Below are 25756 nucleotides of genomic sequence, written 5' to 3'. Positions count from 1 at the left end.
TTTCATGACTTGGAATACCTCTTTCCAGCCTCCTCTTGCCTATAAGGTCTCTTTTGAGAAATCTGCTGACAGTCTGATGGGAACTCCTTTGTAGGTGACTGTCCCCTTAGCTCTTGCTGCTTCTAGTATTCTCTCCTTCATTTTAATCTTGGGTAATGTAATGATGATGTGCCTTGGTGTGTTCCTTCTTGGGTCCAACTTCTTTGGGACTCTCTGAGCTTCCTGGATTTCCTGGAATTCTATTTCCTTTGCCAGATTGGGGAAATTCTCCTTTATTATTTGTTCAAATAAGTTTTCCACTGGTGGCTGTTCCTTTCCCCTTGCTGGTACCCCTATAATTTGGATGTTGGAGCGTTTAAAGATGTCCTGGTGGTTCCTAAGTCTCTCCTCATTTTTTTGAATTCTTGTTTCTTCATATTTTCCTGTTCGGTCATTTTTTCCTTCCTTCTGGTTTACTCCCTTGATTTGAGTCTCAGTTTTCTTTCTGGTACTATTGGTTTCCTGTGCATTTCCATTCATTTCAATTAGTTTAGCCTTCATATGTTCCTCTAATTTGTGACTAAAATCAACCAGTTCTGTGAGCATCCTGATCAACTGTGCATCTGAAAGTTTTGCTATTTCTTGGTTGCTTAGAGTTATGGGCTCTGGGGCTTTGAGATCTTCTTGAGCCATTTTTGGTCTGTTCGTGCCTGTTAAGTATGAGGAGCAGAGCCTTAGGTGTTCACCAGGGCGGGGCTGCCCAGGTCGCTGGGTTGTGACACTGTATGTGAGGGCGGGATCAGAGCGGGGAAATGGCGGCCCTCTCTGCTGCTTCCTGCCACTGAGGCCTGCTCAGTCCCTTTTACTGCTCACTCCTTTGCCAGTCTATCTGCGCACAAATGCGAGACCACAGTCAACCCACCACCCTGCACCCTCGCTGGGTCCACCAGTCGCTCACTGAGTCGCTCACTGGGTCGCTCACTGGGTTGCTCACTGGGTTGCTCTCTGGGTCCACCCGTTACAACCCCACGCCTGGGATCCGCGCGCCTGTGTCAGTCTGACCGAGTTTTCCTGTGCAACCCCGCTCCACCAGCTGCTGGCTTCGCCCCCTTATCGGTCAGGCTGAAGAATTTGTTATTAGACTTCCGAAAAGTTTAATTTTCTGTGTTTTGGCTGTGTTTTCTGTTGCTAATATTTTGTTGTCTCTAAACTTGGTTGTGTGAGAAAGCACAGCGTCTCCACCTATGCCTCCATCTTGGCGGAAGTCCCATTTTGAGTTTATTCTGATGTGTGACGTAAGTTGGTGGTCTAGTTTCCTTTTTTTGCATGTACCAGTCCAGTTCTCTCAACACTGTTTATTGAAGAGACTATTTTTACTATATTGTATGCTCATGCCCCTTTTATCAAATATTAATTCATCATAGAGTCATGGGTTTATTTCTGGGCTCTCTGTTCTGTTCCATTGATCTGTGAATGTGTTCTTATGCTAGTGCCAGACTATTTTGATTATAGTGGACTTGCAATATAGTTTTATACCAGGTATTGTGATCCCTCCAACTTTATTCTTCTTTCTCAAGATTGCTGTGGCTATTCACAGTCTTTTTTGGTTGTATATACATTTTTGGAGTATTTGTTTTAGATCAGTCAACTGTGCCATTGGTATTGTAACAGGGATTGTGTTGAATCTATAGATTGCTTTGGGTAGTATGGACATCTTAATGATGTTAATTACTCCAATCCATGAACAGGGTATATGCTTCCATTTATTTCTATCTTCCTGAATATCTTTCTGTAGTTCTGTAGCTTTCTAAGTACAGATCTTTTACCTCTTTGGTTAAATTTATTACTAGGTACTTTATTTTTTTGTGGGTATAGCAAATGGGATTTTTTCTTTGTAATATTTTCTCTCACCCATTGGTTGGTTATTTAGGAGTGTTTTGAATAATTTCAATATTTTTGTGAATTTTTTAGTTTCTTACATTAGTTTGATTCCATCGTGATTGGAAAAGATACTTTGTATGATATCAATCATTTGAAATTTACTGAGACTTATTTTGTGGAACAACATATGTTGTCTCCTAGAGAATGTTCATTTGCACTTGAAAGGAATGTGTTCTGTTCTAGTTGGAAACAGTTGAGTTCGTTGTCATTTTACTGTTCATAGTTTTGATCTTCTCCTTTTTCTTAGATAAGTCCCTTTAACATTTCATATAATAAGGGCTTAGTGATGATGAACTCTTTTAACTTGACCTTATCTAAGAAGCACTTTATCTGCCCTTCCATTCTAAATTATAGCATTGCTGTGTAGAGTCCTTGGATGTAGATCCAGAGCTTGGAAGCCTTTCATGACTTAAAATACTTCTTTCTGGCCCCTTCTTGCCTGTAGGTCTCTTTGGAGAAATCAGCTGATTGTCTTATGGGAACTCCTTTGTAGGCAACTGTCTCTTTTCTTTTGCTGCTTTTAAGATTTTCTCCTTCTCTTTCATCTTGGGTAATGTAATTATGATGTGCCTTGGTGTGTTCCTTCTTGGGTCCACCTTCTTTGGGATTCTCTGAGCTTCCTGGACTTCCTGGAAGTCTGTTTCCTTTGCTAGATTGGAGAGGTTCTCCTTCATTATTATTTTTTTAAATTAATTTTATTTAGTTATTTTTCAAGTACAGTTTTTTTGTCTATTTCTCCTTCATTATTTTTTCAAATAAGTTTTCTATTTCTTGCTCTTTCTCTTCTCTTTTCCACAGCCCCATGATTCAGATGTTGGGACATTTAAAGTTGTCCCAAAGGTTTCTAAGCCTATGCTCATTTTTTGAATTCTTGTTTCTTCATTCTGTTCTGGTACAATGTTTATTTCTTCCATTTGTTCCAAACCATTAATTTGAGTCCTGGTTTCCTTCCTTTCTCTATTGGTTCCCTGTATATTTTTCTTTATTTCAATTTGTATAGACTTCACTTTTTCCTCTATTTTGTGACCATACTTAACTAATTCTGTGAGCATCCTGACTACCAGTGTTTTGAACTCTGCATCTGATAGGTTGGCTATCTTTTCATCTCTTAGTTCTGTTTTTGGAGCTTTGATCTGTTCTTTAATTTGGGCCATATTTCTTTTGTCTTGGCACACTCTTAGGTAGTAAGGCATGGAGTCTTGAACCTTAGGTGTTTGCTGGGGTGGGGCAACCCAGGTCACTGCATTGTGGAGCTGTATGTCGGGGAGTCGTCTAAGAGTAAACAGTGTGGCTTGCTCACCTCTCAGCTGACTTTCAGTCACTTCCCCCACTATCCACAAGCAAATCGGGCCCTTCTGGTGCTGATTCCCAGGTGGTTCTGTTTGTTTATGTTCTAGAACCCTGTAGGTCTCTCCAACAAACTGTCCTGCGGGTCTGGGAGTTTCTCCTGCTGCCACAACCCCCACAGGTTTTTTTTTTCCTACAGTTTTTATTGTTGTTAAAGTACAGTTGTCTCCATTTTCCTCCCACTACTGCCCCCTACCCCAGCCATCCCTACTTCCCACCCTTGATCCTACCACCCTTCGGTTTTGTCCATGTGTCCTTTATACATGTTCCTGAAAACTCTTCCCCCTCCCCATTATCCCCTCCCACCTCCCCTCTGGTTTCTGTCAGTTTGTTCTTTATTTCCATGTCTCTGGTTCTATTTTGCTTGCTTGTTTGTTTTGTTGATTAGGTTCCACTTATAGGTGAGATCATATGGTATTTGTCTTTCACCACCTGGCTAATTTCACTTAGCATAATGCTCTTCAGTTCCATCCATGCCATCCCAAAGGGTAGTTTTTACAGCCAGAAGTTTTGAGGCTTTATTTCTCTATGCTGGAACCCTGTGTTGTGCAGTCTGTCTTGCTACTGAGTTGTTTCTCCTGATTTATCTGCATGCAAATGTGGGATCTCCCAGTCTGCTAGCCACCACCTCATCCACCCAGTCCTCTAGCTGCTAACTTTCCATGCATACTCTCTGCCCTGGCTGCCTGTGTTCTCCCCACCTACCAATCTGAATGAATGTTTCTTTAACTCCTTGGTTGTCAGACTTCCATACAGTTCAATTTTCTGGCAGGTCTGGTTATTTTTTGTTTTTAAATTTGTTGTTCTTTTGGTTGTGCGAAGGGGGCCAGATGTATCTACCTACGCCTCCATCATGGCCAGAAGTCTAGGTATATTGAAATGTTTTTGACAGTTTTTAAAAAGATTTTATTTATTTATTTTTAGACAGAAGGGAAAGGAGGGAGAAAGACAGGGAGAGAAACACCAATGTGTGGTTGCCTCTTGCGCTCCCCACACCAGGGAACCTGGCCTGCAACCCAGGCATGTGCCCTGACTGGGAATCAAACCAGCAGTCCTCCGCTTTGCAGTCCAGTGCTCAAGCCATTGAGCCATAACAGCCAGGGCTGTGTTTAACAATTTTATTCAGTTTTATAGTTGTTTAGGGGACAGAGAGTGTTTTTAACTAGTCACTCTGTGACAGTTAGAAGTCCACCCAGCCATTGTGATATTTTTTGCAGAATGAAGACAAATTTCTTCAACTTTCTCTAAAATTTTTTTAAATTAAATTTATGGGGGGAGGTGACATTGGTTAATAAAATTATATGGGTTTTAAGTGTACAGTAGTGTAATATATCATCTATATGATGTATTGTGTATTCACAGTATTGTATTCACATCTGTATTGTGCGTTCACCATTTAAAGTTGTGTTTTTTTGTCCCCTTTTACCCTCTTCTACCTACCCCACCCGCTTTCTCTCTTGTAATCACACTATTGTCTATATCTGAGGTTTTTTTACTTAATTCCTTCAACTTTTTTACCCAGCCCTCAACCTCTGTCCTGTCTGACAGCTTATAGGCTGTTTTCTGTATCTATGAGTCTGTTTCTACTTTGTTTATTTTGTTTATTAGATTCCACATATAGGTAAAATTGTATGGTATTTGTTTTTCTCTGAGTGGCTTATTTCACTTAACATAATACTCTCCTGGTCCACCCATGCTCTTGCAAAAGGTAAGGTTGGTTTCCTTTTTTTTTTTTTTTTACAGCTGTGTAGTACTCCATTGTGTAAACGTACCACAGCTTTTTTGTCCACTCATCTACTAATGGGCATTTAGGCTGCTTCCAGATCTTGGGTATTGTAAATAATGCTGCAGTGAACATATCTAGCTTTTCTTTATTGTGGTAAAATACATATAATATACAATTTAGCAATTAAGCATTTTTAAATGTGCAGTTCAATGGTATTAAAAGCTTTCATAATGTGCAGCCATTACCACTGTCCATCTACATAACACTTTTCATTGTACAAACTCTCTATTCCTTAAGTAATTACTTCCCATTATCCCCTCCCCCAACCCGTAGCAAACACCAATCTACTTTCTGTCTCAAAGATTTTGACTAAGCACTTCACATACAGTGTTTCTCTTTGTGTGGATGGCTTATTACACTTAGCATATGTCTTCTTCAAGTTTCACCCATGTTGTAGCATGTAGTAGATATACTTCCTTTATAAGGCTGAAAAATATTCCATTATGTGTATATATTACATTTTGTTTATCCATTTATCTGTTGATGGGCATTTGAGTTGTTCTCACATTTTAGCTACTGTGAATTGTAGTGCTGCCATAACATGGGTGTACAAATAGCTCTTTGAGGCCCTGCATTACATTCTTTTGCTATATCCTTAGCAGTGGAATCTTCTGGATCATATGGCAATTCTATTTGAAAATTCTTGAGGAACCTTCATACTGTTTTCTATAGCAGTCGTGCCACTTTATAGTCCCACCAACAATGGGTTCCAGTTTCTGCAAGTCCTCACCAACACTACTTGTTTTCTGTTTTTCTTTATAGTAGCAATCCTGGTGCATATGATGTGGTATCTCATTTCAGTTTTAATTTGTATTTCCATAATGATTGGTGGTGTTGAGCTGGAGGAGGACCGGCTTGCAACAGCAGTGGGAGGTATAACAGTGGCCACCCACCTCTTTAATTACACCTCTGAGATTAGAATCAGAAATTGAGGATCAGAACACAGATTCCTGATATATTAAGGACAGAGTCCTATTTACCTAACTCTGGCTTTTTTTTAAAAAAAAAGGATTTTATTTATATTTTAAATGGGAAGGGAGGGAAAAAGAGGGAGAAAAACAGCTATCAGTTGCCTCACATACACCCCACACTGGGGATCTAGCTTACAACCTAGGCATGTGCCCTGACTGGGAACTGAACTGGTGACTTTTCAGTTTGCAGGCTGGTCCTCAGCCCCCTGGGCCACACTAGCCAAGGCCCTACTCTGGTTTTTAAAGCTCTGTGTAAGGTGCTCCCTGCTTCTGGCTGGGCTATAAGATGGGTAGCTACTATGTGCTTAAGAGCTGAAATTGATGGAAGTTAACCACAGTTTACCCTCCAGATTCCCCCCTGGAAGTTTCAAGCCTTCAATAGAGTCCAGAGTTCCCAAAAGTTATGTCAGACAGATTATGCAAGTACAGTTGTTTTCTCAGTGGGTAGACGGATTCCTGCTGCTTCCGACTCCATCATCTTCCCTGAATCCTCTTTTTATAGATAGATGCCCTTTTGTACTGTTTTGAACTATGTCCTATGATTTATAGAAATTAGTCTTAGAGCCAAGGCAGTGATAAAAGTGAATTTTCTTCTTTTAAGATGATGGGATACAGGGAAGGAAAGAAGTTGTGCATTGGGCAAGGATCAATGGGCCCTTATGTTGCCTGGATCCTCCAGCCCCAGTCTTGTCTTTCCTAGGAGGTGGACTGAGGCTTGGCCTTTCACAACACCTTTGTCTTCATGGAGCCTTTCTGGCTCCTACTACCTACATCTTCCCTATATGCCCTGTCTGGGGGTGGGCAGACCTTGAAGACTTGGAGTGAAGTAGCATCTGCCTCTTAGCCTTGCCTTGTCACTACTGGTACTCTGTGTTGTCAAAGAATTCCAAACAAAGGCAATGGCTCTAGGATAAGTGGTGTTCCTGTGTGTTCTGCCGAAGGTTTTCGTTCATTCTTCTAGACAGCTTTGTGAAGACAGGGGTGCTGGGCCTCGGGTGTGCTTGGAGCTGGGGTGAGAGTTGTGGGGTCCTATATGAGCTCATATAGAAAAGTCCTGGTAGAACTTTGGGGGAACTGCTGCCAAGGAGGGAGAGGAAAGAGGGTATTTGCCCTAGAAAGTAATATGCCAACCAGCCCACTTGTTATGGGAACAAATTGCGTGTGTAGTTTTGGAAGGTCTCCTGCCTCTACGATAGAATTTCTGTGAACAAAAGCCAGGTGTAATTTTATTATTGCCTTTATCTTTCTGCAAATAATGCCTCAGATACCCTGTAACCAGATGCCTTTACCTTTCTCTTTTGGCAGAGGAATGTCATGGCATCCGGAGTCATCCCTCAGATTTCTCTGATCATGGGCCCATGTGCTGGTGGGGCTGTCTACTCCCCAGCCCTAACAGACTTCACGTTCATGGTAAAGGTAAGAAAGAAAGACCTGTTTCTCCTGCCCTTTGAGAGTTGTGCAGTGCCTCACCTGAAATAAAAATAATTCCTGACCCAGATCTGGGTTGTTATCTGCATTCTCATTGGCTTTCAGCTTAGTGATGATAAGGTCTTATTGGAGAAAAGGGTTTGGCACAAAACCTGTAGCTTGTGGGTGTTCAGTGGCAGAATGCACTTGTGTACTTCATTAGTGGGTGATTTTACCTGTTGATCTGAATTGCAAATGGTTTTCAGGTAATCAAAGGACCCTGTCCTGTGCCCAGACAGATAATTGTTTACTGACTCCTATCCAGAAAGTTTCTCATGGAAGGCTTTTCTATAATCTTCTTCATTGGGAAGTTGGTCTTATGTTCCACCTTCATTCCTTTGGCTGTTTGCCATTTTATTACATTTTGTGTATAATGGTAATGCTAAATCTGATCCCCAACTTCATTTTGAAGGGTGCATATCTTTATGGCATGATTTGATGGAATGATATTTTAAGATGATATTTAAATGAAGCCTACTTGAATTTATACATGGGTAGTTACCCTTAACCTAATATCATTAAAAAAATCAGTCTTTTTCTCTTAAAATATTTTTAACAATAATGAGCAGTAAATGCCAAGACAAAGACTGGAGGGTGAAGGAGTAGATAGTCATTCAAAAAGAGAACAGTGTAAACAGGAATGCTATAAATAGGAAACCCATTTTTCTCAAGAAGAGTTTAGCAGTAGGACTTCAAAGGTTTAGAAAAGTGTTCACCCTTTGATCTAAGTCATCCTTTTTTTTAGTGACAGATTGAAAGCAACCTAAATATTCAGCAACAAAGGTGGGTTTTAAAAGTTAAGATGACCGCATCTCTTCCTGAACAAAGCAGGACTCCCTGAGCTTTGCCGACCAATCTGTATTCCATGGTTACCTTGTGCTACCCGAGTCCTCTTCTCCTTCCTCCTGGCAGGAATGGCGGTGTGGTATCCATTCCTCTGGCTAAGGCCCATGTTTCCCCCCCCTTTCCACATGCATGTACATTACTGCTCACAACTCTTTCACCTTTTCAGTGGCCTTATCCTGTTAGTTCTCTTTTCTCTTATGTACTGTCTTCAGCCTCTCCCTTGGTTTTAGATCCTCCCATCAGAACTTACCCATGTTCAGGTCTTTGCTATTTTCAAAACAAAGACAAAAGTGTTCCCTTAGTCTGCATCTCCCTGTGGCTAACATTCTATTTCTGTCTTCCCATCTCTCCTTAACGTATTTCAGATTACCTCCCTATCCCCTCAGTCCATTAAACCTGTTGTTCGAAGGTCATCAGTAACCTCTGTGTCACTGTAAATGCTTTTTAACTGTCATTTTTCTCAAATTTTTAGCCATATTCTTTTCCTTTGGCTTCCACGATGCCACACTGTGGCATCTCTGGCATTTCCTTCCATATTTCTGTCCATACTGTCTTGGTTTCCATTGTCATTTCACTTTAAACTGCTTTCTCTTATTTATCTCCAAATTTTCCAGCTTTATTGTGATGTAATTGACAGATATTATTGTGTAAGTTTAAGGTATACAATGTGTTTAGGCCTGTGATTCATTGAGTTAAATTTTGTATATGGTGTAATGTAAAGTCCAGCTTTGTTCTGCATGTAGATATCCAGTTTTCCCAGGACCATTTGTTGTAAAAGGTTGCCCTTTCTGCCATCGATGGTCTAGGTATCATTGCCAAAAACCATTTGATCAAAATATGAGGGTTTATTTCTGGGCTCTCTGTTCTCTTCCATTGGTTTATATTTCTGTCTTTTTGCCAGTACCACATTGTTTTGATTTCTGTAGCTTCGTAGTAGGTTTTTACATCAAGAAGAGTGAGCTCTCCAACTTTGTTTTTTTTTCAAGATTGTTTTGGCTATCCAGAGTCCCTTGAGATTCTGCATCAATTTTAGGATGGATTTTTCTATTTCTGCAAAAAACATTACTGGGATTTTGATAGTGGTGGCATTTAATCTGTGTATTACTTTTTGTAGTGTTGAAATCTTAACAGTATTTAGTCTTTCCATTTATTTGTGTCTTTTTAAATTTCTTTCAGCTATGTTTTATAATTTTCAGTGTACAAGTCTTTTGTCTTATTGGTTAAGTTATTCCTAAGTACTTTATTCTTTTAGAAGCTATTGTGAATGAAATTGTTTTTATAATTTGTTTTTCAGATTGTTTGTTATTAATGTTTAGAAATGCAGCTGATGTTCATTTTTGTGTCCTGCAACTTTGCTTAATTCGTTTATTAGTTCAGACTTTTTTTGTGGAGTCATTAAAGCTTTCCAAATATAAAATGTCATCTGCAAACAGATAATTTTACCTCCTCTTTTTCTATTTGGGTGCCTTTCTTTGTCATAATATTAACATTTTTGAAGGCCATGCAACAAATTATTTTATAGATTGTTTCTCAGCTTGAGTTTATCCAATGTCTTCCCTGACTAGATTCAGATTAGGTATCTGAACCTGTCTACTGCATAAATGATACTGTGTCCTGCTCAGATTGTCACACCTGGAGTCAAGTGATATCCATCTGCGCCCTCCTTAGTGATATTAGTTTCATCATTGTTCGAGGTATTGTCTGGTTTCTCCATTCTATAATTATTATTTTTCTTTTTGCAGCTGATAAATACTCATTGGGGAGATACTTTGAGACCATGCAGTATGCTGCTCTGCATTACACTTTTCCCCTTGATTTAGCTTTTATTGATGATTCTTGTCTGAACCATTCTTTAGAAAATTGTTATTTTCCAACTCTGCCCCTTGCTTCATTATCAGTTGGCATCGTACTCTAGGAAGAACTCTGCTTTCTTGGGCCTTTGTTTTTTCATGGATTTGTTATTATTATGGGTTCCTGGGTTTCCTAGTGTACTCAGTAGTTTATAATCCATTATGATCATTATTTGGGTGCTCAGATTGCCCTTCACTTAGCCAATGTGAGTCCCTTTAAAGAACTGGCTTCTTTGCCTTTTTGAGAAGGAATGTCAAATGTATACTTTATGGGTAGTGTGTTTTAATTCTTGAAGAACTTTTTCCGACTTCAAATTCACGAAGCTTTATTATTTTGCCTTTCGAATTTACACCTGCAATTCAGTTGGAATTGATTTTTGCTCATAGTATGAAATAGAGGCTAGTTTTCTTTTTTTTTTTGTTTGTCTCAGATATTTTCCTAGAGCCTCCTTATTGAAAAGAACATTCTTTCTTGCTTTGTAATAACACATATTATCATGAATCAGAGTTAAATAAATTATCCTGTACTGGTATGGAATGATCCTCAAGAAGTTTCAGAACAGTGTATGTAGGACACTGTGCTGGAAAGAACATAAGAAGGCAAATACACATATATATGTATAGTTTTAGTTTATGTATATTTTGACGCTCATATACAGGGTCTGGTACAAATAATGCCCTTTCTTTATTACAGAATGATAGCCATGTAACTCTGTAACCTAACAATATCACACTCGAGTACACCATATGACATTTTAGGTGAAATGTTCAAATTAAAAGTCTAAATTACTGCACCCATATCATTGCCCTACCAACCACACTCAAACAGGCCTTACTTCTGCTGGACCCTGTATGCGTGGGTCTCTTTGTAAGGAGAGAGACAGTGACTGTGGTTGCCTTTGGGTGGGGAAATTGGAAGCCTGGAACTAAGGGTTGGGATGTAGATTTACTTTCCACTGTATCTTCTATTCTTAGGTTTACATTTTTTTTACAGTATGCCCTTATTATCTTTAAATTAGGAACTAAAAATTAAAAGCCTGTCACCCTCTAACCCTAACCTTTGTTAGTTGAGCATTGTCTTGCAAAGCAAAAGGTCTCCAGTTTGATTCCCAGTCAGGGCACGTGCTCGAGTTGCAGGCTGATTCCCTGGTTGGGGGCATGTGAGACAGCCGATCTGTGTTTCTCTCATACATCAATGTTTCTCTCCCTTTCTTTCTTCCTCCCTTTCCCTCTCACTAAAAATAAATAAAATCTTTAAATAAAAAATAATTTGGAAAAAGCCTGTCACCCTCTGAAAACACGATTGATTATCATCATCCGTCTCCCAGTTGGTTTCACTTAAGGTAGCTGGTTTATTTTAGCCAAACTTCATACCATCACAGGGCCTCTGTTTCCTCATCTGTCAGTTGTGGTGGTGGCAGGAGTGGGATAATAATACCTAGGCTTTAATGACACATTTTCATAAAGTGCTTAGAAAAAGGCTTGATGTACTACAAGCTCAGAATAAGGGTCACCTGTAGGGTGTTCTACAGATGAATGAACCAGAAATGTTAGGCACACTACACTACAAGTCATTTCGATGAGATAGAACCATGCAATAAAGATAGTTTTATCTTTATTTTATTTTAAAGATTGATTCATTGATTGATTTTTAGAGAGGGGGAAGGGAGGAAGAAAGAGAAGGAGAGAAACATCAATTTGTGGTTGCCTCTCCTGTACCTTGTGCTGAGGACCTGGCCTGCAACCCAGGCATGTGCCGCGACTGGGAATTGAACTGGTGACCCTTTGGTTCTCAGGCAGGAACTCAATCTACTGAGCCACACCAGCCAGGGCTGAAGTTTCTTTTTAAAGAGACAGGCAGGGAAAACTTGGGTCTTTAGTTTGGATAGGCATCTTTGAGCTGCCGGCTACTCTGATTCTGCTTTGTGTCACTACCATTTCTGTTTTTGTCTTTTGAGCTGTGTGAACCCTGAAAGTCCATCTGGCTCTGCTGCTCTGAAATTGATCCTTTGGAATTCTCTAATTTCAGGATACCTCCTACCTGTTCATCACTGGCCCTGATGTTGTGAAGTCTGTCACCAATGAGGATGTTACCCAGGAGGAGCTTGGTGGGGCCAGGACCCATACCACCGTGTCAGGTTAGGGGCCTCAAGGCTCACCTTGTTTTTAAACACTGAGAAGAGGGGTTGCCGTAGAGAATGTTGACAGTCTTTTATAGATATCAATTTTGGCAGAATTTATTTGAGAAGACTGTAGTATGGTATGTTGACTACAGATATAGTAATAAAAAGGGATTTAGTTTCAAATTTGTTAAAACAGTACTAATGCTTTAATATTAAGAATTTTAAAGCTAACCCAAGCGGTGTTATAAGAGGTATGACTTACATACATATAATTGAATCTTTAAAAAAATTGTATCTTATTATGACTTTCTTTTACTCCAAAGTTGGGGTGTGTCTCAGAGTAAGTGGCATTTTATAAATCATCATTGGCCAGGTACAGTTGTAATGTGATGATCATGGCCAAGTTCATGACTCATGAACTTGGTGATAGCTTTTTACCTCTTAGGTAATATTTGTCACACATGCTGACTTTAAAATGTATAAAGATTGTTTGGTACTTTGGCATCAAAACAAAATGTTACTGTTTATACTGAGAGGTATGAAATTGGGAGCAGGGCATGAATCTGATATCAGTGAGAATATTTGTTGTTGGAATAATGATTGGAATTCCACATTTTCTTGGAAAAAGAAACCGAGCTGTGAAAGAATTGTCTACCACACAACAAGCAGCAATGTGAAACTGGTATGACCGATTTATGCACTGCATTGTACTGTGGTGAATTCACTGAGTCATCATTTCTTTCTTAGTGTGCATATTATAGACCTGTGTCTTACTGTTAGTGAAGTCTTAGATTTTATTTTTTACTTTAAATAATTTTTATTTTTCAACTGCAGTTGACATACAATATTATATTAGCTTGAAATGTACAACCCAGCAATCAGACACAACATAATCTACTACTCATATGGTACCTTACATCACAGGTGGCAAATACAAGGCCCTCAGGCCAAATCCAGCCCTCCACCTTGTTTTTTCCAGCTCAGCACCTTGTTTCTACCCGGTGGCAACAGTGAACTCCTTGCCCCTAGTTAAGGAGTAGTTCCATTTATACAGTTCTAAAACTACATTTGGCCCTTTGAAGGCAGCCACTAGGCTGATGTGGCCCCCAGTGAAAAAGAGTTTGACACCCATGCCCTACATAGTTACTGCCATACTGTTGACTATATTCTCTATGCTGTACTTTATAGCTCCCCGACTATTCTGTAACAACCAATTTGTATTTCTTAATCCCTTCACCTTTTTTGCCCATCACCTCAAACTCCCCACCCCCATCTGGCAAACATCAAAATGTTCTCTGTATCCATGAGTCCGTTCTGCTTGTTTATTTTGCTTTTTAGTCTCAGTTGTTGATAGATATGTATTTATTGCCATTTTATTATTCATATTTTTGATATATGTTTTTTCTTCTTAAAGAAGACTCCTTTAACTTTTCATACAATACTGGTTTGGTGGTGATGAACTCCTTTAGCTATTTCTTGTCTGGGAAGCTCTTTATATGTCCTTTAGTCTAAATGATAGTTTTGCTGGGTAGAGTAATCTTGCTTATAGGTCCTTGCTTTTCATGACTTTGAATAGTTTTTGCCAATCCTTTGTTGCCTGCAAAGTTTCTGTTGAGATATCAGCTGACGGTCTTATAGGAGCTCCCTTGTAGTTAACTAAACTCCTTTTCTCTTGCTGCCTTTAAGATTCCCTCATTGTCTTTAATATTTTAATTATGACGTGTTTTGGTGTGGGCCTCTTTGTATTCATCTTGTTTGGGACTCTCTGTGTTCCCTGGACTTGTATATCTATTTCTTTCACCTGGTTAGGGAAGTTTCTGTCATTATTTTTTACCGTATGTTTTCAGTTCCTTGCTGTCTTCTCCTTGCACCCACATGCTATAAATGTTGGTATGCTTGCAGTTGTCCTAGAAGCTTCATATATTATCCTCATTTTTTTGGATTCTTTTTTCTTTTTTTTAAATTAATTTTATTTAGTTATTTTTCAAGTACAGTTTTTTGTCTATTTCTCCCATCCCAGCCTCCCCCACCCCTTGCTCCCCACCTCCCTCCCATTTCCACCCCCCTTAGTTCTCGTCCCTGTGTCCTTCCTATTTGTTCCTCCAAATCCCTCCCCCTTTTTCCCCTTAACTTTCCTCCCCTCTCCCCTCTGGTCGTTGTCCCCTTGTTCTCTATTTCAGTGTCTTTGTTTTTTTTTTTTTTCTGCTTGCTTGTTTGTTTTGTTGTTTAGCCTCGTGTTATGGATTCTTTTTTCTTTTTGCTGTTCTGATTGGATGTTTCCTGCTTCCTTATCTTCCAAATCTCTGGTTTGATTCTTTACTTCATCTACGACACTACTGATTCTCTATAATGTATTCTTCATCACAGATAATGTATTCTTCACTTCTGACTTGTTCTTTTTTATGCTTTCTAGTTTCATTTTATCTCTTTGCTGAAGTTCTCACTAAATTTATCTACTCTCTTTCTAAGTTCATTGAGCATCCTTATAACCAGTGTATTGAACCTTGCATGTAGTAAATTGGCTGACCCTCTTTTGTTTAGTTCTTTCTCTGGAGTTTTGTTCTTGTTGTTCATTTGGGACGTGTTTCTATGTCTCTTCGTATGGCAGCTTCCCTGTGTTCGTTTCTATGTATTAGATAGAGCTGCCACATCTCCCAGGCTTGGTGGAGTCGTCTAATGCGTTAGGTGTTCTCTAGGGTTCAGTGACATAGCCTCCCCAGTCACCCAAGTTGGGCACTCCAGGTGTGCCTCCTTCACTCCCCATGTGGACTGTGTACGCCCTCCTGTTGTAATTGAGCCTTGGTTGCTGTTGGCATATCAGTGGGAGGGATTGACCCCCCCCCCCCCATGCTGATTGGCAGCAAGGACTGACTGTGACCACTGTGAAGCATTTGCTGTGCAGGAACCCACTTCAGGGAGCAGGACTTCAGTGGGGCTGTGGTGCCTGCTGAGTCTGCCCCTTGAGTGTGTTGCTTGTGGAAGTGGTTGAGTGGTGCTTTGATGTGGCCTGAAGCCTTCCACTGGGTGTTCTGGCTCTGGGACCTCCTGGGAGGTGCAGGCCAAGGTCAGCCGCTACCTGTGTTCCACCTGGGGCCACCTGGCATGAACTACAAAGCAATCTGCAGATGGCTGGTACTTGTGCTGGGCTTGGAGGTGCTCAGGAGAGGTCAAACTGCAAACCAAGGCTGGCTGCCATTAGTACTGGCCCTGGTGCCACTTAATCAAGAGGTATTGGACATGTGGAGACCAGATGCTGCTTATTTGAGGGAATTTAGAACCTAAGTCTGAAGCATGAGCCACGATAGACTATTTGTGTGGAAAAGCCACTGGAAACACCTTGGGTGAGTCTGCAAGTTGGGTGGGGCAGGGTCTCAGGAAATCACCAGGGTGGGGTGAATAATGTTAGGTTCATGGAGATCCAGATACAGTGTTCACCTATCAGTTCTGCTGGGGTGGGGAGGGCTCAGAAAAGGAACAGTGGCCTCTACTAGCACTTTTGTCTGGGAGAAAGCTGCCCCTCCAGCTCTTACTCAGGTGCCAGAACATGCATTTCCTCCCCATATGCCCCTGGTGCCTTTTGATATGCTGCCCCAGTGCTGGGGCTTAGAGCAAGTGGATCTGTGGGAGTCCATGCACTGGACCCTCAAGAAGAATTTCTGGGACTCCAGAAGACCTCTTTATCATTCAGTCACAATCCCCACTTGTTTTTATAGCCAGAAGTTATGGAGTCTTCTCTTCCTGGTACTGGAACTCTGGGTTGGGGGCCCAGGTGTGCAGCTGGGACACCTCTCTCCTCAGCAGGGACCTCTGAGCTGAGATATTACTTGATTTTTATCTGCCATATCTGGGTGTGGGACCAACTAGCCTGAATCTCTGCCCCTCCTACCAGTTTTATGTGGCTTCTTCTATTTATACTTAGTGTAGGACTCCTGTTCAGCTAAACTTCAGGGTGGTTCTGGATTATAGTTGTTCGGTGGTCATTTGTAATTTCGATGTGGTTGTGGGAGGATGCAAGTGCTGCATTTACCTATGCCGCCATCTCGACTGGAAGACTCATGAAGCCTTAGATTTGCTAAAATACGGTTTATTTAAAAACAATGCCAGAGCCCCTGGACAGGTGTCTCATTTGGTTGGAATGGCATCTCATACACTGAAAGGTTGTGAGTTCAATTCCTGTCAGGCCACATACCTAGACTGTGGGTTTGATACCCAGTCAGGATGCGTACGGTGGGATAACACATCGATGCTTCTCTCTGACACTGACATTTCTCTTTCTCGCTCTCTTTCTTTCTCTCTTCCTCCCTTTCTCTCTCAAATCAATAAACATACTGTTGGGCGAGGATTAAAAAAAAACCCCAAAGTGAGAGTTCTCAAACCCCCCCAACCACAAAAATGTTTCCTCCCCAGGGTCAGGTTGGCATCAGTCTTGAGTCGTTCTTTTCCCTTTCTCATCAGCTCCACTCAGCCCTGTCTCCAGAACATACTTAGTGTCAGAATGTTTCTCATTGTTGAGTCCCCCACAGCTTGTCATCTTCTCCTGTCTCAGGGCTTAATTGGGAGAAATTTTTGTTTCTTAGTAGGACATAAAATAATATTGAGTCTTGATTGGATCTTAGATTTGATGAAATATCTATTTTTCCTGATTTCATAATATTGCATGTTTATGGTAGACAATTTAGAAAACACAGGAATTAAAACCACCAGGAATTCCATTATTCACAGATAATCACCACAACTTTTTTTGGTTACACCCTTGCAGCTTTTCCATGTAGCTGGTTGTATATATACATATACATACTCAAATATAGGTACATACTTCTCTTTTGTAGGCTGTTTTTTTTCCTCTCGGCAGCTTAAAAGGATGAGTATTTGTGTCATTAAATTTCCTTTTGCAGCATGGTTTTAGTTTTAAAGACGGCATGTGGTGTTCTTCTTGGGCCTGAGGCTCTTTGATGGGCCATGTCTGAGGTACCTAGCTCTGTATCCTTAAGAGAGAGGTCCAAAAGAGGCTATACTGGTGCACGCGTCCCCCGACACACACACACTTTTGGTAACAGCTTTATTGAGATATAGTTCACATACCATACATGTGAAATACCCATTTCAAGTATACAAGTCAGTGGTTTTAGTATATTCATGGGTTGTTCAGTTATCACCACAGTCAATTTTAGAACATTTTCTTCACCCCAGAAAGAAACTCTCTGCCTGTTAGCATTTGCTCCTCATTTCCCCCCAACTACTCTGGCTCTAGTCAATCACTAATCTACTTTCTCTTTTTATGGATTTGTCTATTCTGAATATATATGTAATGGACGTAAATGAAATCAGCAACATGTGGTGTTTTGCAACAGATTTGTTGTACTTAGTATAATAATATATACTTTATATTGTAGCACAAATCAGTAATTCATCCCTTCTGACTGAATAGTATTTCAATGTATGGATATACCACAGTTTGTTTATCCATTGATCAGCCAAACATTTGGATTATTTCTACTTTTTTGGCTTTCCTGAATGTGCTTTTATAAACATCCGTGTATAAGTTTTTGTGTGGACGTGAGTTTTTGTTTCTCTTGGGTGTGTACCTAGAAGTAGACTTTCTGGGTCAAATGGTAACTCTGTCTAACTTTTTGAGGAACTGCCATGCTGTTCTCCAAAATGATGGTGCCAATTTATAAATCTTGAATGAAAGAATTTTGTTACATTGAACATACTTTTTATTCATCATCAAATACAGGGTGGGCAAAAGTAGTTTTATAGTTTATATGAAAAAATAATGCAATAATTAATAATACAGGAATAAACTTTTTGTGTACTCTGTAAACATACTTCTGCCCACCCCTGTAGTTATTTAGTGCCTGTGTATCAAGCATTGTTCTACTCACTAGGAATACATTTGTGAAAGAAACGAAAAGATCCCTGCCTAATTGGCATTTATATTCCAGCAGAGAAGACAGACAGTAAACAACAGGCTTAATAAAGTAAGGTAATATGTACTGTGGAATCAGTAGAATAGACAGAAGGCTGTTTGGATTGTTGTAGTTTTCAGTTGGGTGGTGAGAGCGGGCCTCATTATGCGGGTACCAGTGAAACATATATTTTTTAAAGATTTTATTTCCTTATTTTTAAAGAGAGGGGAAGGAAGAAAGAAAGAGAGGAAGAAAAACATTGATGCATGAGAAAAACATCCAACAGTTGCCTCTCTCACGCCCCGACCTGGGGACCTGGCCTGCAACTAAGGCATCTGCCCTGACCCGGAATAGAACTGTGGGCCCTTGATTCATAGGATGATGCCCAACCCACGGAGCCACACCTGCCTGTGCAAGGTCCCTGAGAAAGGAGAGTGGCTGGAGTGCCTAATAAATGGCAGGGGTTAGGGTGACTGAAATAGAGATGACATGATCTGACATAAAAAGCAACTTTGGCTGTCCTGTGGAGAAGAGACTAGAGGCAATGGTGAAAGCAGGGAGTCTGGTGGGGTGAATCGAGACAGAGCTCCTGGCCCTCCTGTCTCTCTCCTGTCTGTGGCCTTGTTTGGCTGTTCTGCAATTTCAGACTGTTCTTGAGGAGCGATGACTTGAATCCTCACTAGGACCAGGTGGTTCTCCTCCTTTCTTTCACTCCTTCTATCATTGCTGAGGACCATGATATCATATGCCAGCCATTAACTCTTTTATTTTTTATTTTCTAGCTTCACTGAGAGATAATTGACATATAACCAGGCATTACTCTTTTTTTTTAATTTTAAACATTTTTTATTGATTATGCCATTACAGTTGTTCTATTGCCCCCTCCTTTCCCCTCCACCCTGCACACCCCTCCTCCACCATTCCCCCCCTTTAGTTCATGAACATGTGTCTCAAGTTCTTTAGATTCTGTATTTCCCCTACTATTCTTACCCTCCCCCTATTTTCTATCTACTGTCTGTGCTACTTATTTTCTGTACCTTCTCCCCCCTTCTCCTTCTCCCACTCCCCCTGTTGCTAACCCTCCATGTGATCTCCATTTCTATGGTTCACTCCTGATCTAGCTGTCCTCTTAATTTGCTTTTGTTTTAGGTGTGGTTGTTGATAACTGTGAGTTTGCTGTCCTTTCACTGTTCATATTTTTTTATCTTCTTTTTCTTAGGTAAGTCCCTTTAACATTTGATATAATAAGGGCTTGGTGATGATGAACTCCTTGAATTTGGTCTTATCTGAGAAGCACTTTATCTGTCCTTCCATTCTAAATGAAAACTTTGCTGAACAGAGCAATTTTGGTTGTAGGTCTTTGGATTTCATGACTTGGAATACCTCTTTCCAGCCCCATCTTGACTGTAAGGTCTCTTTTGAGAAATCAGCTGACAGTCTGATGGGAACTCCTTTGTAGGTGACTGTCCCCTTAGCTCTTGCTGCTTCTAGTATTCTCTCCTTCATTTTAATCTTGGCTAATGTAACTATGATGTGCCTTGGTGTGTTTCTTCTTGGGTCCAACTTCTTTGGGACTCTCTGAGCTTCCTGGACTTCCCGGAAGTCTATTTCCTTTGCCAGAACGGGGAAGTTCTCTCTTATTATTTGTTCAAATAGGGTTTCCACTCGTGGCTGTTCCTCTTCCCCTTCTGGTACCCCTATAATTCGAATGTTGGAACGTTTAAAGATGTCCCGGAGGTTCCTAAGCCTCTCCTCATTTTTTCAAATTCTTGTTTTTTCATTCTTTTCTGTTTGGTCCTTTTTTTCTTCCTTCTGGTCTACTTCCTTGATTTGAGTCTCAGTTTCCTTTCCATTACTGTTGGTTTCCTGTGCATTACCATTCATTTCAATTAGTTTAGCTTTCATATGTTCCTGTAATTTGTGACTATAATCAACCAGTTCTGTGAGCATCCTGATCACCAGTGTTTTGAACTGTGCATTTGAAAGTTTGGCTATTTCTTCATCACTTAGATTTATGGGCTCTGGGGCTCTGAGTTGTTCTTGAGCCATTTTTGGTCTGTTCGTGCCCGTTAAGTATGAGGAGCAGAGCCTTAGTTGTTTACCAGGGCGGGGCCACTCAGGTCGCCGGTTTGCGATGCTGTATGTGGGGGCGGGGTCAGAGAGGGAGCAATGGCGGTCCTCTCCGCTCACCAGTCCGTTCCACTGCCCAGGCCAGTTTATCTGAGCGGAAAGGTGCGAGCCCACCACCCTGCACTGTGCGGTCTCAATGCTCGCCTCTTCACTGTTTTATCTGCACGCAAATGCTCCACCGACCGCAGACAGCCAGCCATGCCTCTTCCCTGTGTCCGCCCGTAGCTAGCCCGCACCACAGCTAGGATCACCGCACCTGGGATCTGCGCCCTGGGGCTGCTTGCGTGCCACCCGGTTGGGGATCTTTTTTGCCAACCTGCTCTGCTGCTGGCTTCGCTCCTCTTACCAGTTTAGCTGAGCATTTCGTTGTCTTTGGACTCCGTATTGTCGATTTTCTGTGTGGTTTGGTTGTGTTTATTGTTGTTAAAACTTTATTTTTAGATTTGGTTGTGCGTGGACGCAAGGTGTTTCCACCTATGCCTCCATCTTGGCAGAAGTCCCAGGCATTACTCTTGATATGGGACTACAGGGGTAAGACAGGCCTGGTCTCTTCCCACTGGAGCTGATTTTCTAGGGGAGATGTCAGGCAGTATACAGGGAAGGGAACAGGTGAGGCAGGGAAAAGTGTGAAGAGAACTTCCACACACTACAGGGATGGAAAGTGTGGGGCATTGGAGGGGAAGGGTGTGTTTTAGAGAGGTATCAGGGAAAGCTTCTCTGAGTAGGTGACATTAGAGCAAAGACCTAAATAAAGAAAGCGGTGATCTTTGCAGAGGTACAGAGCAGAGGGAACGGACTGCATGAACTGAAGGTCAGCCTGAAGGGTACCACATGGTACCCCGTCATCCTCAGTAGAGCGTGGGGAGGACACGAGCTATCGGCAGTCTGCTACATACATGCTCCAGAAGGGGCAGGCACGAGTCAGTATTCTGGGGCTGCCAGGCACCCTGGCACATTATATCCTTCCTGTTTTCTCAGGTGTTGCCCACAGAGCTTTTGAAAATGATGTGGATGCGTTGTGTAATCTCCGGGAGTTCTTCAACTACCTGCCCCTCAGCAGCCTGGACCCGGCTCCCATCCGTGAGTGTCATGATCTCAGGTGAGTGTCATCATCCTAGGGCTGGAGCACCTTCTCCCATTTTGCAAGCTGGCTTGCTCTAGTCTGACTCCTTTCCCCTAGCTGGACCTTCAGGGGTTTCCTCACTGGGCAGCCAGCAAGGGGGCAGATTGTGGAATGCAGTTGGCCTAGGAGTGGGCATGACAGTGACATGTCTGGATAGGAGCAAAGAAAGATTTTACTTTTATTTACTTTTTTCCTCTGTAATATCTCATAGGTAGCTTGGGAATAAAAAGTCACCAAAAAATTTGATTTCTAAGAGTTCTTGATTTGTCCAGAATTATAGATGGAAGTTTTTTTGTGTGTCTTGATATGAAGTAACTGCAAATGGTGGAGACAGAGGCCTTTTAGGAAGTGTTCTTATGCTTGTGGCCAGAGGCTGGGGCAGGACTGGGGAAGGGTGTGTTGCTGGCCACTCAGTGAAACCTTCTTTCCTTTTTGCTATTGGGACCACAGCCTGATGTGGGAGGTACCACAGAGGAAATCGGAGGCCCAGCTGGGAACCTGTTCCTCTGGACCTCTGACTGCTTTCTTCTCCATTTTGTTTCCTCTCTGATTTTGAAGTACTCACCTGGCCTGGACTTTCTTCTGCAGAGGGATTTGGAATTGTATTTCTCAGGAAGAAGTTATTTTCAGACACTGCTTTCTTGGGTGGACCTGGGTTTCTGCCTGTAGGTCCCTGACTGGGCCAGGGGCGCTCTGAAGAGTCGTGTCCCCAGCGTCTTACCCTGTCAACCCCTGTTCCACTCCTTAGGGGACACATTCAGTGGCCCACTATGTGTAGTCAGGAAAGGGAGGGTGGTCCCAAGGGCCAGGAGCAGTGGGCACAGCCTCATTTTCTGAGAATATTTACTATTTGGGGTTCTTGTAAAGTTTAGGACAGCATTTGAAGGCGTTATGGCCCAGGGGCCCAGAAATGTCCAAATAACCTGCTTTGGCCCAGCTATTCCTCCTCTTAGTGTCCTAGGGAAGCTATGTGCATATGCATAAGGAACAAATGAAAAGTAGGAGGGAATATATTATCCGGTGGGGATATACTCAACGCCCCAGTGCAGAGCTCTCTGGGAAGTTGGGCTTGATTGTGCACGGGGCTTGACCAAGGCCAAAGCTCGGGCTCCTTGCTCAGTCACATAGATGCTGGAGGAAGCAGAGAGCGAGGAGCCCGTGTGATTGTTTGGTCCTCATTATGCCAGGGGGCCAGCAGCTTTGCTCTTTAAAGGAACTCTAGCATATTTGCCTTCCAGTAGAATGTAAATACACAGTAATTTCAGGAGAACTCACACTTTGCATTTCCAAGTCCTTGTTCTTTTATTTTTAAGGTTTCAGGAAGTTAAACTGGGACCAGTGTTCACTACAATTCCTTTAGTGCCCTACACAGTACCTAATATGTAGGAGTTATTTAGAGACGATAAATGAAGGAATCATATCCAGGGAAATAAGTCCATTTTTTTTTCTTCTGAGTGAAAACAGAAAGATCTTCTGGATTAATAGCAAGCTTAGGTTGGGTTTAACATGGTGGTAACAAAGGAATACATCTTTGGGAACTACTTTGAAAGCCCAGTAAGGACACGTCAGCCAGCCCTCCTTTCCTCTCCCATCCACCACCCACAGAAGGCAACTGACTCTTCCGGTATTGATTATATCTGCTTTTTCTATCCCAAGTGACCGTCTGGTTCCTGAACTTGACACAATTGTCCCTTTGGAATCTACCAAAGCCTACGACATGGCAGACATCATATACTCTGTAAGTGCTGCATCTTCTTGCCTTGTCTGTGTTAGCTCAGCCATGTCCATGGTCATTGTGCTTTGGCCTAGTGAGGAAGTGCTGAACCCACAGGCCTTAACATCCAGCAATACAGGCAAAACATGTGGTAGACCCGAACCAGGAACCACTGAGTAGTATGTTTTGGGAAGAGTTGGTGGTTGTAGCCACCCAATTGTAGCCATCTATTGACTCAGATGGACTTGAGGGCTGGAGGGAAAAGGAGCAGTTGGTCCAAAGAGCTCAGGGGTCTTTTGATGGCACTCTGAGGTACACAGAGAAGGGGCCACATCCCTAGAGTCTGGAGTTGGGCAAGGGTGACCCTTTGTTAGGTACCTTTGTTCAGAGCCATATGCTTAGAGGACATTTTGTTTTTCTAGGGAGACTGCACAGGGTATCCTCTAACAATGTCAGGTGTGTGTGTGTGGGTGCGTGTGTGTGTATTTGTATGTAGGTCTGGGGAGGTAGGAGTCATCTGTACCTTTTGTGGGTATAGCAGACTCCTGGATTGTTATGAAGAGAGGACAATGTCAGGGCAAACTGGGGACATTTGTTGATGGCCCTTGTCTCCCTCACATTCTCATATGCACACAGTGCTCTCAGTAGGCCTTGCGTAATGGAAGCAGATGGCTCCGTGGGCACAGCCTCTCCCAGGGCCCTGGCTCCTCCAGTGACTATTTCTTCTCCTCCTATACTCTGAGGGGGGCCAGCCTAAGTCAGAAACCATGGCCAGAGTCTGTCTCTCCTCGTTGCTATATTATGCAGCCTATTGAGCACCATTCGAGCTGTGAAAACAAGACCTTTCTACCAGCATGCCCTTCTCTGAACTCCGCCTTCAGTGCTCTCTCCATCCCCACAGTGCTGCTTGCCCTGCTCCCACCACCTCTGCTCCTTGACTCTGCAGCTCTCAATCTTCCCATTCCCTCGGATCCCTAAACCCCTCCTGGCATCTGCTTTCTTGTGCCAGCTGGACTCTGCCATTCTGTCAGATACTGATGGCCAGGTACTGTTCCTAGTGGTGGACAGAATTCCTTCCTCAGGGATCTCACATTTGGGTAAGAGACAGAAAAAAAATGCATACATAGCATGGGTAGTTTTAGATCCAAAAAAGTGCTATGAAGAAGGTGAAATAGGGTCTCAGTCATGAGCTCCTGATTTCCCCTTTGCTCTGTTGTAGAGTCCTGTCTCCGATTCAAGTCTTCAGTTATCTTTCCAAATACTGCCTGTGGGGTCTGAGGCTGCTGGAGGAAAACCCCAGAGCCCTGCTCTAGCTTTAGCCGAGCCCTGAGTGTGCCTCTCGGGCCTGAATATGTGCTGTGGGCCTCCTCTCCATAGCTGTTCTTCACTTTTCCTATGGCCTGATCCAGCCCCTGACTTCCTCCTTCAGTCCCCATTCTGAACAGATGACATGGGCATGGAGAATACTGAGAGCATCGGAGTTTTTACTCCCCACAGGTGACCACTTTTTCATCCTTACTGTACTTTTCATGTTTCCCTGGGCTAAAAGAGTGAAATGTCTCCATCTGGACTCCTGACTCTATTCTTCCCCATCTCCCATCTGGGGGTCTTGCTTTCTTGACTGTTTTTTAAAATGTTCAACTTTTTCTCCCTCTCATAATTTCTTTCTCTTAGCAATATATGTATACGAACATGTATAGATTTCTTATCTGCTAAAAAAACCCTCCTCTCTCTCTATATATGTAACCTATATATCTTTTTAACTGCTGTCCAAATTCTTTTCTTCTTTTATTTAAACTCCTCTTGTCTTTTATTCCTTTCCTCCTCACTGGAATCTGGCTTCTGGTTTTCTCCCTGTGTTGAGTAACAGACTTCCTGCTGATCTCTCTGATTGTTAAACCCAGGGGACTGGTGGCATTAAAGTGGTAGAGTTATAGAGGTAACCACATGAAAAAATATACCTTCCTAAATAACAAAATTATATAGAATAGACCAAATAAAATATGTAGAGAAACAGAGAAGCCTTTCTTGTGCTTGATCTAGTTACTATTTCTCCCCAAACCCCTGAGAAAAACCACCATCCTGACGTAACAGCATAAGTGAGTGTTTCTTGTTTTGTGTGTTATATAAATGGAATCACATGGTATGTAGTCTTTTGTGTTTTGCTTCTTCACTCAATGTTTAATTTGTAAGATTTGTCCATATTGCATAAAAACAGACATTTTGATCAATGAAACAAAGTAGAGAGCCCAGAAATAAACCCACACCTATATGGTCAATTAATATCTGACAGAGGAGGCAAGCACATACAATGGGGTCATGACAGTCTCTTCAATAAATGGTGTTTGGAAAATTGGACAGAGATGTGCAAAAAAATGAAACTAGATCGCCATCTGACACAATGCATAAGAGTAAACTCATAATGGATTAAAGATGTAAATGTAAAATTTGAAACCATAAAAATCCTAGAAGAAAACCTAGGCAGTAAAATATCTGACATTTATTGTGGCAATATATTTTTCTGATATATCTTTTTAGGCAAGGAAACAAAAGAAAAAAATAAACAAATG

General features: G+C 41.8%; 1 protein-coding gene across 2 annotated transcripts in view; it reads left to right on the top strand.

Annotated features, from left to right (window-relative positions):
* The window catches only part of PCCB (propionyl-CoA carboxylase subunit beta), a 72523-nt gene that overhangs the window by 25695 nt on the left and 21072 nt on the right, over positions 1-25756 (top strand). For both annotated transcript variants that reach the window (XM_053669342.1, XM_053669341.1), the window contains 4 exons: positions 7330-7440; positions 12217-12325; positions 21328-21448; positions 23129-23210. In XM_053669342.1, coding sequence (XP_053525317.1) covers positions 7330-7440; positions 12217-12325; positions 21328-21448; positions 23129-23210 — 423 coding nt within the window. The remainder of the gene's footprint in view (positions 1-7329; positions 7441-12216; positions 12326-21327; positions 21449-23128; positions 23211-25756) is intronic.

This window comes from Artibeus jamaicensis, unplaced genomic scaffold (genome assembly GCF_021234435.1).
Source record: "Artibeus jamaicensis isolate MK-2021 breed Jamaican fruit bat unplaced genomic scaffold, CSHL_Jam_final contig_519, whole genome shotgun sequence".
Lineage (NCBI taxonomy): Eukaryota > Metazoa > Chordata > Mammalia > Chiroptera > Phyllostomidae > Artibeus > Artibeus jamaicensis.
Note: the sequence above shows the minus strand (reverse complement) of the source record. Positions and strands in the feature narration are given on the sequence as shown.